Source organism: Girardinichthys multiradiatus, chromosome X (assembly GCF_021462225.1).
Source record: "Girardinichthys multiradiatus isolate DD_20200921_A chromosome X, DD_fGirMul_XY1, whole genome shotgun sequence".
Classification (NCBI taxonomy): domain Eukaryota; kingdom Metazoa; phylum Chordata; class Actinopteri; order Cyprinodontiformes; family Goodeidae; genus Girardinichthys; species Girardinichthys multiradiatus.
In genome coordinates, this window is record NC_061817.1 from 33,984,523 (window position 1) to 34,001,168 (window position 16,646).

A 16,646-nucleotide genomic window follows, 5' to 3' on the forward strand; every position below is an offset into this window, starting at 1 on the left:
AAAACATGAAGCTGCACCCAGTTTGTTGTTTGGGTTTTTTATTTTTGAAACATGTTGCTTTCTCCTTACGTTCAAATTTACATGCAGACAAAACAAGCACAAGCAAAACATTCACTTTTCACATGTGTAAGACCCAGATGACTCATACATGGATGTGTTCTAAGTTTTAAACGTGCAACAAAAGACCAGCCTGAAGCATAAGAAGTTTGGAACATAAAGCAGGTGAATGAACATCTTTACATTCTGTTTGTTCAGTTGATTAACCAAGAGCACTTCCAGCTGAGAGAGTGGTAACAGTTATCTGTAAAAACTGCTGTGCCGCCTTATGGTGGATCTGTGAACAGATCAAGTTACCATATTAATGCAAAAGAAGTGTTCCTCAAATTTTTAGCATCTTCAGATCAATCCGTGTCCTGCCATCTAAATCCATAAGGTAACTTCACAAATGACATGAGGGACATGTCCCTATTGTGTTTTTAGCATGAGGATACTTGTAGTGTACAGTTCGTCAACAGGTTTGTGTCTACAAGAGGCCATCAGTGCAATGCATCAGTTTGTGCATATCTAGAAACGAAAGCATGGGCAAGACGTCAAAGAGTCAAGATGACCGTTGGCTTTAACTTTCTGTCAGTGAATAGCAAAGTCTTTTAAATTAAGTCAATCGTTTAAAAAGGGGCTAATTACAGAATAAATCCCATCCTCAGTGGAGAGTTTCTCAATACAATCCTTTGCTCGTGTTCCGCTTGGAGTCCTTTACTGTCAGAAGTCCCAGTCGTCCACTTCCAGATGGCCGAGACCAGACTCTAGACTTGCCAGTCCAGAAACGGAGTCCTGTGGCCTGGAGCTCTCAAAGCAAGAGATGGGCGACACCGGCTGCAGCAGCTCAGGCAGCGCTTCTGAGGGTCGACGTTTGATCTGAGAAGTTCAACAATGTGAGATACAGGTGAAAGGTGAAGCTGTTTTATTGTCTGGCATGAGAGAGAAATGAACTAGAAACATGTCTTTCCAATACAAAAGTACACAGTATGAAAACTTACTTAAAGTTGAAAGAAATCTGCTGAAATACATAACTTTTTTAAGCCAAAGAACTAAAAAGTAAAAAAAAAAAAGTTCACACACCTGTTTGAAGAAAGGATGGCCAATCAGAGTGGTAGCAGATGGTCTGCAAAAAAAAAAAAAAACAAGTAGACAAAAGCTTTTCATGATTTTTGTATATTAAATCATTCATATTTAATGATCCCCAACCTATTTTCTGGATCTCGCTGTAGACACAGCTCAACAAAGTTGTGAAACTGCAGGGAAAATGTTCTGTTATATGGATGTCCTCCTGATGATGAGGAAGGTTCTCCGTTTGAGTGCCGGAGCCCTCCTGCTCTTGGTCCCTCGCAGATGCCAGAATCGCAAGCAGAGCGGGATGGCTTGAGGGACAGCTCCTCTGGGGGAATAGTGGTGGTATCCAGCAAACAGGGAACTGTTCCATTCAGTTTCTCCAGGAGCATCTGCAGGAAATAATAAATATCTGGTTTTTTTTGTTAAGCAAAAGTATTCTGAACTTTTACACAAATCGTCACGTTACAACCCCAGACTTCACTGCATTTTAATGGGATTTGATGTTATAGAACAACCCAAAAGTAGCAGATGAGTTTGGGGTTTTAATGTGACAAAATTCAAAAAGGTCCAATGTGTATAAACACCTTAAATGCATATAATGATTAGCTAAATTCAGAACTACAACAGGGTAAGTGGGAGTCTTTTCTGCCCTGAAGTTAATTTCAAACATTTTTTATGTTTCTTAGAATTTACTGCACTTATAAGAACATGACATGTTAGAACAGCTTAAATAGCTTTGAGTTTCTGCTTACCTGTGTAGCTGGCATGTCTTTGAAGGGCACATGTCCATTGGCTAATTCACAGGCCGTGATGCCAAGGCTATAGATATCTGATCGAAAGTCATAACCCTGCAGATTCTGTGAAAAAAAAGTTAAAATACCATCTAATTAGATAGGCACATAGGTTTACAATGTGGTCTCCTGCTCCGAGGAGGACATACCTGCTGTAGCACTTCAGGGCTAAGCCATGGCAGCACCTTCACGCTGTACTGAGGGAAGTCGTGAACCATTTTTGCCCTTTGGCCATTACGAATGAGGCTGAAAATACTCCGTAGACCAGACATGCAGACCTGTCCATCTGCAGATATCAAGACATGGCTGGCCTTCACACTCCTACATCAGCAAAGCAGTGAAGAATGTTACCACTTAAATCCAAATGGGAGGTTTAATCGATATTTTACTAATACGATTATCTTGATAACATAGCCAGACATGAAATACAACATTCCACTGAAGTAATTTCTCTAAACAGGTCTAAAAACACACAATGAAGGTCAAATATTGAGAATCAAATACAATTAAAAACTGACAGACTTCGGTTTGATTAATAAACATATTGTCATCAGTAAGCACTCTAAACGAATCTTTCTGATACAGCAGTTAATCTTACCTGTGTACATATCCCATGTGATGGATGTATTCAAGTGCTTTAAGCATACCTAGCAAAATGTATGCAATGGTCAGTTCACTCATACCATCTGAAAAATGTGTGCAGATGAGATCTCTAGCTGAACCTGCGAGATCAAATAAGAATGAATATGAGATCAAACACAGACTGGATTACAGCAACAGAATGGTTGCATTAGATTCAATGGGGGGTGAGATTTCAGGTGCTTTTCTTTTCGTACCATAAGCCATGAATGGTGTGATGACCCAAAGCTCATTTTCTGCGATAAAGACGCTCTTGTATGGTAGAATACTGGGGTGATGAAACAACTTTGACACATGTAATTCACCCTAATTTAAAGAGGGAAAAGATCTTAAAATTGATGACTTGAGAAGCAGGGACAACTATATTAGGCAGAAAAGAGTGGACAAAATTGAAGAGGGATATACAGGGCTCCTACAATTTTATTCTGTTTTTGTCACACTTAAATGTTTTTAAATCATCAAACAAATGTTAGCTTTAGACTAAAGTAACCTGAGTATATGACAAAAGCTGTTTGCTATCCAAGCCAGCATGGCCCTATGTGAAAATACACGGCTAAAAAAATAAAGGAACACTTTCAAAACATGTCAGATCAGAAAACAATTATGCTGGATATCCATACTGATGGATCCATACTGAGTAATGTGTTAGGAACAAAAGCACGAGACATGTTTTGATCAAAATAAAAATGATCAACCCACAGAGGGCTTGTCTAAAGACATTCAACAGAGGAGAAACAAAGCAACTCGCATCTATCAGTCTGGAAAGGGTTACAAAGCCATTTCTAAGGCTTTAGGATCCAAATGAGCCACAGCCATTATCTAGTAATGACAAACAAATGAAGCAGTGGTGAACCCTCCCAGGAGTGGCCAGTCTAAGAAAAAAACCTAAATAGCACATGATAAATCCAGCAGGTCAGAACATCTAAAGAGAGGGCAAACACATTTTCACACAAGACCCGGTTGGTTCGAATAGCTTGTTTGTCTTAATTAATGAAATTATTCCAAAACTACCTTTTACATTAGGTTGTCTCAGATTATATTTATCTGATATAAAATTTTGTTTAATGATCTCAAACATTAAAGCATGACAAAATCTGAAGAAATCTGTAGGCAAGACAGGTTTTTCCTAATAAAAGGTCTGAGAAGGAAACAACAGAAAAATAATTCTGAAATGCGACGAGAATGCAGACCTGCAGATAGGTAACCATTTCATTTGTGCACGACTCCAAGTCGATTCGACGGATGGCCACGTGCTCTCCAGTGGGTTTGTATTGAGCCAGATTTACAATCATCAGGTCATCCAAGCCCTTACCTAACAAAGACATGTGCTTCAGCTTTAAAAAAGGTTGCAAAATTATCTTAAGAGTCCAATGTTTACATATGCAGCTCCACAGCTTTACAGTTATTGGCACCCCAGTAAAAATGTTCAAAAAGCCAAAAAAATTTCAATTCACCTTTATGAGGCATAAAGCATAATCTGTGAATTTTTTTGAATAACACAATCTTTATTTTAAATGTTTTTATTTACAGGGAAAATAACCCAACATCAATAATTTTCTTTAAAAAGAAATCACTGGTAACTCAGAATTTCAGCACTAAACGATACCTATAAAATAAATGTAATAAAGCTTTTTTAGTTTACCTTATCCTTCACTTTTTTTATTTTTTCACTGTATAGAACCTTTTTATTTAGTGATCACGATTTCCTGTTTCACTTAGGTATTAATGCAAAGGTACAAGGAAGTTAATTGTTTTAGCCACTCTTCAAAATGCGAAAGACAACAGAACATGCCATTAAAGTTTGGTAGATTTTTTCATCCATCAAAAAATAGCTGAAAGAAAATCGCTACAAACCTAAATTTGCCCATATATACGACCAGAGCAATAGCTGAAACTTGAAAACAACTGGAAAATGAGACTGGATGACCAATCTGGACCAATCAGTGAGTGAAATCAATGATCGCAGGATACCTCAGTTTGCATTATACATCATTACAAGCTTTAAGTTTTAAAAAGGAGTCAAAAATTAGACAATTCCTCCTCAATTCCCCACTTGGTGCTTTGAGGGTTTTTTTTTTTTTTTTTTGTCAGTTGGCAAATATGTGCATTGCATATATATATATATATATATATATAAATATTTTATGCATTCACTGCAGTGACTTGGTTGTTTTGTAAAGAATCAAACTGCCTTGCAGCCTACAAAGTTCTAATGTTTGGAACACCCCAAAAATATTTTGAAACGCTTCATGCTAAAACAAAAAAGTGCACACATCTGTGTTTTTAATTACCAAGAACAATGAGCAGCTCATATGAGCTGCTGTCTGGGAGGTACAAGCCCATGGTGTCCCGACAGGGCAGGGAGGTCAGACTCTCCTGACTGTCCTCATGGGCCTGGAGGTGGAGCAGAGAAAACAGAGCAAGACAAAGTTCTGATTTCAGCTTCATTTGTCTCAGATATATCCCTTAAACCATCACAAAAGAAAGAGCAGAACAATCTACGATACTACAAGTGTTAGGCAGACCGACAACATCAGTGGATTTACAACATTAGGAACAACCACTTTCATATCCAGTGAGTACAAATATTACTTAAAAGGTATAATAATAAAAAAAATAATAATAATAGTATAACTTAAAGATCTGTAGCCACAGTAAGCTAAGGTATTTGTGAAACGCTTCTCACAAAACAAATCTCCAACAGTTGTGTAAAAAAGATTCTTGAATGTCTGTTGCTCTCGTTTATTAAATTATTCTTACACTTCTGCGTCACAACCAACATTCTTGGCAGTGAGGACTCCTGATTTCCATCAAATTATTGCTTTCAAAATGATGGAAATGAACCGACTGCAGCAGTAAGCTGGTGATGCAGATGAAGGCAAATGTATGACTCTTTGAATTAATTGCATGATTGTCAAAATAAAGATGAACATTTAGCCTCTGATTGGCACGCGTCTTTCAGGTTATCGCTTTAAATATCCTCACAGAAAAAGAGAAGAGATTGTTCTATAAGCAGGTCAAATGATTATCTTTATGCACCAGGAAGCACAAATTAAAAACTGTCTCAGCAGGAAAGCCAAACATGCTCTGGGCACCACAGTTTAAAGAAACGTCTGGAAATGTTTTCTGATCACATGGAGAAAACTTCCATAGAGATCAGACCCAGAATGGACCGCCATGAACTTCACACATATGCAGACCGCACAAACTGCATATTGGATCGCTGTCAATCCCACAACAGTCCATCAGAACTTTAAGAAAATGTCACAACACAGTTTCTTTAAACAATAAGCTAAGACTTTTAGGCTACAAAAATACACCAGATGTTATTTAGTGGGCTTCATGAGAAAAGTATTACTTCTGTGAGGGGAAATCAATACACTATGTAACAGAAGCACTTGTTTGTGAGGTGAAAAAACCATTTATAACACAAGCATGTGCAGCATGAACTGGACACGCATGCATACAAACAGGTCCAAAGCCTTGAGGGATTATGTATCCCTCTAAATGCAAATCTTTGTGCGCACACACGTACTGTATAAGTGCATGCACGCACATACACAAAAGGCACATGAAGGATGATGATGCAGTGACAGGAGTACCGCACTTACTTTCCTGTGTGAGAGTCCCTGAGCTTGCTCTGGGGTAGAAAAACCATGTCAATGACATAAATACGTGTACACAAAGACAACAAGAGAAGGATCTGTGTTCAGAGGAGTTTTTTCTACTGGTTAAGTACAGCCGCTGCATCCGAGGGTGCCCTGCATGATGGAGAAACGATTCAAGGACTTTTCTGCCTCAGGAAATAACTACTTCCAGACATCAATCTGTTTAACGAGCTTCACCAAAAACCCACCCCAATTAATGCCAAACACAGTTTAACAAGCTACTCTTTAACGTCTTTACAGATATTACAGTGCCAGTCAGACGTTTACATACACTCTTTATGAGCATAAATGCCATATTAATTTTGGCCTTTTATTGATGTATTTAACTTGTTATTTTTTTCAGCGTGGAATGATTTTACATGAATTTCAAAGACAAGAATTAGGTGCACAAGTCTGAATTTAGTGTGGATTTTCTCCAACCCCAACAGAGTCAAAATTATACATATACATACACCCCCATTAATATTGGGACAAATGTCCTTTAGCAAGCTGCAGACAAGTTGGACACTCTGTGACCATCAATACGGTCCTGGAGAAATTCAGGCAAAGTATTTGATCACTCTTTTTGGCAAAACAGATCCAATTTGTTTAAAAGGGTTGGCTTCCTGGCACAACCCTGCCTTTTAAGCAAAGTCCATAACTTGATAAAAACGTTGGGCGCTTCTGAAAGCTTACAGCTAGATTTCTTTATCTGCTATAAAACCAGTTTTGATGTAGCTTCAGGATCATTGTCCTGCTGGAACACCAGCTATCCACTGATATGAGGTGAAGTTAAAAGAATCTAGAGGTAGTCCTCAATCTTCATGGTTCAATACACTTTACACAATGAACCAAGTCAACTGCCAGTGAAATAAACCCTCAACATAATGCTACCACCACAATGCTTAACAGTGGGTCCAGCATTCTCAGGCTTGAGAGATTCACTTTAACTCATCCAAACATATGTCCTGCCATTGTGCCCACACAGCTTATACAGGTCCTTCTCAAAATATTAGCATATTGTGATAAAGTTCATTATTTTCCATAATGTCATGATGAAAATTTAACATTCATATATTTTAGATTCATTGCACACTAACTGAAATATTTCAGGTCTTCTATTGTCTTAATACAGATGATTTTGGCATACAGCTCATGAAAACCCAAAATTCCTATCACACAAAATTAGCATATTATTAAAAGGGTCTCTAAACGAGCTATGAACCTAATCATCTGAATCAACGAGTTAACTCTAAACACCTGCAAAAGATTCCTGAGGCCTTTAAAACTCCCAGCCTGGTTCATCACTCAAAACCCCAATCATGGGTAAGACTGCCGACCTGACTGCTGTCCAGAAGGCCACTATTGACACCCTCAAGCAAGAGGGTAAGACACAGAAAGAAATTTCTGAACGAATAGGCTGTTCCCAGAGTGCTGTATCAAGGCACCTCAGTGGGAAGTCTGTGGGAAGGAAAAAGTGTGACAGAAAACGCTGCACAACGAGAAGAGGTGACCGGACCCTGAGGAAGATTGTGGAGAAGGGCCGATTCCGGACCTTGGGGGACCCGCGGAAGCAGTGGACTGAGTCTGGAGTAGAAACATCCAGAGCCACCGTGCACAGGCTCTGGATGTAGCCCATTTCTGCAGGAAATGGGCTACAGGTGCCGCATTCCCCATGTCAACCCACTTTTGAACCAGAAACAGCGGCAGAAGCGCCTGACCTGGGCTACAGAGAAGCAGCACTGGACTGTTGCTCAGTGGTCCAAAGTACTTTTTTCAGATGAAAGCAAATTTTGCATGTCATTCGGAAATCAAGGTGCCAGAGTCTGGAGGAAGACTGGGGAGAAGGAAATGCCAAAATGCCAGAAGTCCAGTGTCAAGTACCCACAGTCAGTGATGGTCTGGGGTGCCGTGTCAGCTGCTGGTGTTGGTCCACTGTGTTTTATCAAGGGCAGGGTCAATGCAGCTAGCTATCAGGAGATTTTGGAGCACTTCATGCTTCCATCTGCTGAAAAGCTTTATGGAGTTGAAGATTTCATTTTTCAGCATGACCTGGCACCTGCTCACAGTGCCAAAACCACTGGTAAATGGTTTACTGACCATGGTATCACTGTGCTCAATTGGCCTGCCAACTCTCCTGACCTGAACCCCATAGAGAATCTGTGGGATATTGTGAAGAGAACGTTGAGAGACTCAAGACCCAACACTCTGGATGAGCTAAAGGCCGCTATCGAAGCATCCTGGGCCTCCATAAGACCTCAGCAGTGCCACAGGCTGATTGTCTCCATGCCACGCCGCATTGAAGCAGTCATTTCTGCAAAAGGATTCCCGACCAAGTATTGAGTGCATAACTGTACATGATTATTTGAAGGTTGACGTTTTTTGTATTAAAAACACTTTTCTTTTATTGGTCGGATTAAATATGCTAATTTTGTGAGATAGGAATTTTGGGTTTTCATGAGCTGTATGCCACAATCATCCGTATTAAGACAATAAAAGACCTGAAATATTTCAGTTAGTGTGCAATGAATCTAAAATATATGAATGTTAAATTTTCATCATGACATTATGGAAAATAATGAACTTTATCACAATATGCTAATATTTTGAGAAGGACCTGTACTTTGTCTTTTTGTCTGGCCATAAAACTTTAGAGAGCGTTTGCCCTCTAAGGCTGCTGACCTTGGGGCATAACGTGGCTTAGCTGTAGGGCTGTTGTCCAATATACAGAAGCTTTTGGATCTCAAGGCAGGCGCATGGGGATGAACTCCTGATCTTAGGACCTTAGCTGCATGTCTGGATACCTTTTATCCTTCTCTCCCAACCCCTTTTCTGTCTGTAAATAAAAGCCACTAGTGCCACAAAAATCTTTTGAAAACAAAACGAGCTAGTCTCGAAGCAGGTGCATCTTTCTTAGTTACCACCATTTTTAGACTGTGTCATTAACTAGAAACTGTTTCTAACAGTTTCTAGTTAATGACATGTTTGAGCCTTAATGGTTTCTGGCTCTCACTCTTTCATCTGAAGGTGAGGCTTTGGGTCAGATGGTTGAAACTTGGACATCATTCCAGACACAGAACAATACTGGTTTTGGAAGGCAGACATTAAGCCTCCCCAATACCAACATTATTAAAAAAACGTGGACTAAGTTTAAAAGTAGGATTTGTACCAGGAAACAAACTACTTCAAATGAAGTCTAACGTGCTACAAAGAGTGGTCAACTGTTCAGCCAGAGCTATGCTAGAAGCTTGTTGGTGAATACACAATGCATGCGAATAATATGCAGTTTTCGAAGGACCATATACCACATTTAACCAAAACGCGTGGATTGGAGGAAGCCAACCATAGTCTCAAAAGTGTTTTTTTAAAATCACTTCTCTGCGTTGTATAATTATACCATCTTGTAAAAAGAACAGTTCATATGTATCAGTAACAGGGATGCACGATATTAAGGAAAACGTGATAATATTGGTTTTTCCTAAATAAGCAAACAGTATTGATTTTGTTTTTGGGTTCATAGCAAACACAAACCCCAGATCATGATTAGGCTATCCAGCTACTGGAAAGAAGATAAAATGCTAAATTTCAATTTCAACAATGAGATTTTTTATTAAAAAGTTGCTTCTGGCCTACATCTGCTGTTTTAGCCTTTTTCTTAATGACTTGACCAGCTAACCACCTCTTCACCTTATATAACCTTTTAAGATGCATTAAAAACAAGTGTCACCAAATACTAGCTAGCATTTATTGCAGTGCGAACAGTTCGTCCTGACATGCACACTGAATGCAATTGTATAGCAATACAGATTAATTTGTTATATGTTGGTAACAGTAAAAGCACAACATTAATAACATGCATGCTCATAATGACTAAAGGTCCTTCTCAAAATATTAGCATATTCTGATAAAGTTCATTATTTTCCATAATGTAATGATGAAAATTTAACATTCATATATTTTAGATTCATTGCACACTAACTGAAATATTTCAGGTCTTTTATTGTCTTAATACGGATGATTTTAGCATACAGCTCATGAAAACCCAAAATTCCTATCTCACAAAATTAGCATATTTCATCCGACCAATAAAAGAAAAGTGTTTTTAATACAAAAAACGTCAACCTTCAAATAATCATGTACAGTTATGCACTCAATACTTTGTCGGGAATCCTTTTGCAGAAATGACTGCTTCAATGCGGCATGGCATGGAGGCAATCAGCCTGTTGCACTGCTGAGGTCTTATGGAGGCCCAGGATGCTTCGATAGCGGCCTTTAGCTCATCCAGAGTGTTGGGTCTTGAGTCTCTCAACGTTCTCTTCACAATATCCCACAGATTCTCTATGGGGTTCAGGTCAGGAGAGTTGGCAGGCCAATTGAGCACAGTGATACCATGGTCAGTAAACCATTTACCAGTGGTTTTGGCACTGTGAGCAGGTGCCAGGTCGTGCTGAAAAATGAAATCTTCATCTCCATAAAGCTTTTCAGCAGATGGAAGCATGAAGTGCTCCAAAATCTCCTGATAGCTAGCTGCATTGACCCTGCCCTTGATAAAACACAGTGGACCAACACCAGCAGCTGACACGGCACCCCAGACCATCACTGACTGTGGGTACTTGACACTGGACTTCTGGCATTTTGGCATTTCCTTCTCCCCAGTCTTCCTCCAGACTCTGGCACCTTGATTTCCGAATGACATGCAGAATTTGCTTTCATCCGAAAAAAGTACTTTGGACCACTGAGCAACAGTCCAGTGCTGCTTCTCTGTAGCCCAGGTCAGGCGCTTCTGCCGCTGTTTCTGGTTCAAAAGTGGCTTGACCTGGGGAATGTGGCACCTGTAGCCCATTTCCTGCACACACCTGTGCACGGTGGCTCTGGATGTTTCTACTCCAGACTCAGTCCACTGCTTCCTCAGGTCCCCCAAGGTCTGGAATCGGCCCTTCTCCAAAATCTTCCTCAGGGTCCGGTCACCTCTTCTCGTTATGCAGCGTTTTCTGCCACACTTTTTCCTTCCCACAGACTTCCCACTGAGGTGCCTTGATACAGCACTCTGGGAACAGCCTATTCGTTCAGAAATTTCTTTCTGTGTCTTACCCTCTTGCTTGAGGGTGTCAATAGTGGCCTTCTGGACAGCAGTCAGGTCGGCAGTCTTACCCATGATTGGGGTTTTGAGTGATGAACCAGGCTGGGAGTTTTAAAGGCCTCAGGAATCTTTTGCAGGTGTTTAGAGTTAACTCGTTGATTCAGATGATTAGGTTCATAGCTCGTTTAGAGACTCTTTTAATGATATGCTAATTTTGTGAGATAGGAATTTTGGGTTTTCATGAGCTGTATGCCAAAATCATCCATATTAAGACAATAAAAGACCTGAAATATTTCAGTTAGTGTGCAATGAATCTAAAATATATGAATGTTAAATTTTCATCATGACATTATAGAAAATAATTAACTTTATCACAATATGCTAATATTTTGAGAAGGACCTGTATATCTAATATTCTGACTGGACCTGCATGTAAGGCAATGGGAATCGTGGGCAGCCAAAATAAATTACTAATTTGTAGAAACATGCACAAACAACGGATGATGCAACCAAATGAAAATGAGGCAAAGTTGCAATAATATAAAAGCAAACTCCAATCCAGCAATTTCACATAACTTAAAAATAGCTCAGAAAATAGAAAAATAACGGATTGTAAAGCACAGAAAGATCACAATGTCCATATTTTGACCTCTTTCCACCATTTATAGACTTATAGATTTGCAGTCATTCTCCAATAAACCAGTACTGAGTGTTGCCAGGCAGAGCTAATACGTTTTTTAAGATAAATAAGGAATTTGTAAAAAATAATTGAACTGTTCAGAATATTTTTACATTTTACAAATGCAAAGATATTCATTCATGCCAGAGTTCTGACATACTGTTCTGACTGGGCAATTTTGAAAGAAAAGTGAATAAAATTGTCCCTTTTTCAACTTTTGAAATGGTCTCCCTGTCCTGAGTCGGTTTTTTTGAAAAAATTTTCAAACTGTTCTAAAAATTGTTGGTTTCTATATTATAGACTAGAATAAACATGTGTTGGATATAAATCTTAACTCATCAATAATAAAAACAACAAAATATATTCTTATTTTCTATGATGACACGTTTACTGAAACACTGCCATCAAAACAAATGAATACTGCCAACATTCATGACAAACTTGTGCTTCATTTTGAAGCTTTTTCTTATTGTAATGGAAATGATGATTTAGATTTTCAAAGCAACACACTATTAATACCAGTAAGCAAATAAAAGTGCCCTTGGCACACAGAATGTAATTAGAGGGCAATTTTGTTTGAATTAGCTTTCCATAAACTACTGACACAAACAGAAAGAGGAAATAAAGTACAGAAATAAATGAATAGGAAATTTAAATTATATTTAAAAAGCAAAGCAAAGCAAGAACTTAGAGGAAAGCTTACAAACATGTAATAGTTTTTTTATTTTATTCTCGGGAACAGCTTAAACAGAGAGCGACAAGACTTTTTAATAAATGATTTAACTCGGACCTCACCTCCAAATAACTCCAGATCCCGCAGGCTCTCCACACTCAGTTTCTCAGTTACCCAGCGCTAACAGATATAAAAGGTTAATTTCAAGCATGAAAAAAAGAGGTGAAATAAAAGCAAGAATAGGAAAAGGGTTCTACAGGATGACAAAGAGAGAGCATTTAAGGCTGTGGGCTGCAGTGGTTAGTAGTAGGGTTGGGCATCGTTTGAATCTGAATGATTCCAGTTGCGACTACAATTCTTAATTTGGAATCCGGTTCCTAGCGATTCTCGATTCCGATTCTTTTAAAGAGGAAGGGTCAAAAAAGTTTACATGGGCCGTTCCTCAATATGCCGCAGTGTTTCTACTCAGTACTCGCTTACTTGTGTTGACGTCATCAATGGTGGCCCAAGTACTGCATCAAAGCAAGTACGCTCAAAGTGCCCGGTTGTGCTCTTGCTCCGCCCATTTTTATCGAAGGATGCATCCTTCTGCGGACTTGGGTTAGCTAGGTTTTCCAAAATGCATTGCCCCACCAGCAGCGGACGTTTATTGTTTTTATACCACTATTAAAACTACTTTTTGTAACAAATTCAAATGTTTTAGGCGAGAAAGAAGACCTATGCAGTCAGTTCATCAAGAATGTGCATAGTTTGAAATCTGCTCCAGTATTGGTGGTTACAGGCTCAGCAGGCGGTTGGAATGGGTTTTCCCCATTCACCGCAGCCTGACCTCGGCCAATTATCATTTTTTGCTACCTGTTATTTGTTTGTGGCAGCTGAAACTCAGATATATATGTGGCGGATAACTGCAAGTCCCAAAATATAAAATATATTATTAGTTTGCCAAAAAGGGGCAGAGCAAGAACACATCCAGGCACTTTGAGCGTAATTGCTTTGATGCGTACTCATGGTGCGTTCCATTTGTACTTGGGGAGTCAGAAATTCCGACTTCAAAGTAGGACATTTCAACTGGAATGCTGCCTAAGGTCGGAAAGTCAGAGCAACAAGATCATACACGACGTCCGCATTCGAGATGGCTGTAAACAGTGTAAAACTTAAAACTACTGTGACAGTTTTGTATTTTTATGTAACGTGTAGTCACCCATACTACTTTTTAGTGTTTCTCAGACGTGATATTTCAGCGGTGTTTGTGTGCATGAAATACCGCGGAGAACAGTGTTTATTGTCCTTGTTATTGTTGTAAGCATAATGTTACAATTGCTAATATAAAAAACAAAACAAACAAAAAAACAGCAAGAAACTGGAACTCTACTAGAGGACTTCCGTGATCTTCCAAGTACGCAAATAAGCTAACCAGAGTTCCTTCTGAATAACATAACCTGATTTCATGTTTTTTGTCTATAAAAAAAGACAACATATGGGCTAACGTTAGCTGGGTATTTGCGTTGTATCATCTATTTGCAAGTGTTGCACACACCCGACGGGTTATTTATTTTATTAAAGTTAGGCCATACATTCTGTAGCTGCCACACACCATCCATGGTTGCGCACAAACTTCCTGCAGATTCTTCTTCGTTGGTGTTCGGCGGCTTCTTCTTCTGGTCCGCGGACCGGGTATAGAATCGAACTTGAATAATTGAACATTTTGAATGATTCCGGGAGAATCTGAATGTTAGTTCCGGGTTGCAATCGATTCACAAGACTCGATGCCCAACCCTATTTTATAGCAAAAGCATAAACTGCAGGGACAGAGATTTTTTACATGAATTGCTTTTGTTCAAAACATCTACATGAGTGCTAGATTTAACCATGGAAAGCAGTCTTGAGGTCACAATTCAATAAAATGAAGTACTTGGCAAATACTAACAAGAAAAGACATTGATCCTCTTGAGGTTGTTGTTACTTGGGATGCTGAAATAAACTTCCTGTGTGAAAATCTGTGAAAATAAAGGAAGTGTGATGAAAAGGATATAATCTTTAGTATCCTGCCAAAAAAGTCCCTAGTGATTGTAACTTACCACAATCAGTGACATTAGTTAAAGTTTAACTTAAAGATTGCGTTTCACGTTTCAAAACATACTAGCAATGCACATCACATTTTATACTCTACAGATATTTTGTGTTCTTTCTCCGAAAGCTGATATATAAATAAGTTATATTTAGTTTTACCTCTCTAGAGAAAAATTGTTTATTCTTAATATTTTGGAGAAAAATTTAAGTAATTGCTGCTATCTTCCCATTAGCTACACCACATAGCAGTTCCCTTTTCTGTAGTGGCTTGGCAGCTTGCTGATTGTTTCTGAGTTTACTGAGATTGTATTCAGCAAGGGAAAAGTAAAGTGGTTCTGCCTCAAGTGGAGGAGTAAGTATCTCGGGGTCTTGTTCACAAGTGATGGTAGAAGGGAGCGTGAGAATGACAGACGGATCGGTGCTGCTTCCGCAGTATTGCATACTCTGTACCAGTCCGTTGTGGTGAAGAGGGAGCTGAGCTGTAAGGCAAAGCTCTCTGTTTACCGGTCGGTTTATGTTTCTATATGTTACTAAATGTGAGAAGTAACCGAAAGAATGAGATTGCGGATAAAGGTGGTCGAAATAAATTTTCTCCTCAAGGTAGCTGGGCTCTCCCTTAAAGATAGGATGAGAAGTTTGGCTATCAGGGAAGGAATTAGAGTAGAGCCGCTGCTCCTTCGCATCGAGAGGAGCCAGTTGAGGTGGTTCAGGCATCTGGTAAGGATGCCTCCTGGACACCTAATGCCTAATGATAACACAGGTTATGGTGGAGCCAGACTGAAGCTCACAATTAGAGCAGAAAAAGTATGAATATGTAGACACCTTCCCTGCTGCTGTAGTTGATCCCTAAAGAAAATATGTAAAATTACCAGAATTAGAGACATTTGCAATGCGTTTGCTCTCCTGACATCATCATCCTGTACATGATTATCTATTTGCTCCTCGGTAGGAAGATGTATTTGTATCAACAGCAAATTGACAGGCAAAGGGAAGGTCCTAGTAACACTAAAGATAAAACAACTGCACGACAGAATCCAAAGTACTGTGTTTACAATTGATTATCTTTTGCTTTGCCAAACAGGTAAGTGACACTTAAATTACACATATTTCTCAATAAGGGGTAAATTGTTCAACACTTATTGGGTTTGCCCTCATAAAGGAAGTTAAGATATTGTCATATATTAAGTATTTTATTATCTTACAGTAACTAGAAAAATCCCTGTGCGTTCAAAACATTTGTGCCGCAGTATCAAAAAATGGTATCGAGTATTTTTCTTAGGATCGGTGTAGAGTTTGAAATTGTAGTATCGTGATAACAAAAATCAAATAAAAAAACATCCTCTTAAAATGTTCTGGTACCGAAATTAAAATGAATGGGGATAAAATGAGTGCTACGTCATTAAAATAACCTAAAGTATTGATTAGAGCCACTTTAAAGGAAAATATGCACACTGATAGCAAAATGATTTTTCTCGCACGGCACACATGCATGCACATACTTAATTTGTCCTGTCTGTTCTATTTAAACCCTTGTGGCAAAATACATTGAACTAGCAATATTACCTTTTAAAGCATTAGAATACTTCAAACCTGAAAATATATGGAAAAATACATGTTAAGTGACAGCAAACGAAGTGCAATCGCCACACTTCATGAAGAAAAGGCAGCTTTTCCTTAAGAAAACAGCTTTGCTAATGCGGGCTAGCATCAGCTAACAACATCTAGCAAAACCAGCTGCCCTAACTTACTGCAACTAAGATAAACAGCATTATTTGTTGTACAAAGACCTACCGAAGTCTTGTGAAGAACAACGCGGTATATATGTAGAAATAAAGTGTTTCTAAGTGGCCTTATTTATCGGTCCATCTGCTCCTGCAGAATGTTTTCAGCAGCCTCCCTCTATTTTTTTGTTTTTAAACTTTATTTAAAACAACAACCTTACAGCCTCCCTCTATTC

The 16,646-nt window shown here is 38.9% G+C and overlaps 1 protein-coding gene across 7 annotated transcripts; it reads right to left on the minus strand.

Moving 5' to 3' along the window:
• Window positions 1–21: 21 nt before the first annotated feature.
• Window positions 22–16,634, minus strand: LOC124862806 (STE20-related kinase adapter protein alpha-like). 7 transcript variants are annotated; one of them, XM_047356937.1, is made up of 14 exons: window positions 16,481–16,620; window positions 16,253–16,279; window positions 14,547–14,616; window positions 12,742–12,799; window positions 6,152–6,180; window positions 4,832–4,934; window positions 3,731–3,852; window positions 2,738–2,846; window positions 2,500–2,623; window positions 2,051–2,222; window positions 1,863–1,967; window positions 1,246–1,499; window positions 1,120–1,162; window positions 22–915 (listed from the first exon to the last, which is right to left on the minus strand). In XM_047356937.1, the coding sequence occupies exons 3-14, from the start codon at window positions 14,556–14,558 to the stop codon at window positions 760–762; spliced, it is 1,287 nt and encodes a 428-aa protein (XP_047212893.1). In that variant the 5' UTR covers window positions 14,559–14,616; window positions 16,253–16,279; window positions 16,481–16,620; the 3' UTR covers window positions 22–759. The 7 variants fall into 7 exon arrangements, with proteins under 7 accessions (XP_047212893.1, XP_047212894.1, XP_047212895.1 ...); XM_047356938.1 differs by lacking the exon at window positions 16,253–16,279 and having other exon boundaries at window positions 16,481–16,619; XM_047356939.1 differs by lacking the exons at window positions 6,152–6,180; window positions 12,742–12,799.
• Window positions 16,635–16,646: the final 12 nt, after the last annotated feature.

Bases quoted from the DNA above. Each gene is read 5' to 3' on its own strand.
- LOC124862806 (XM_047356937.1), bottom strand. The intron at 3,853-4,831 runs GTAATTAAAAAC...TGTCTTTGTTAG, and splicing joins TGAGCTGCTCATTGTTCTTG to GTAAGGGCTTGGATGACCTG. The intron at 2,624-2,737 runs GTACGAAAAGAA...TTGATCTCGCAG, and splicing joins CACACCATTCATGGCTTATG to GTTCAGCTAGAGATCTCATC.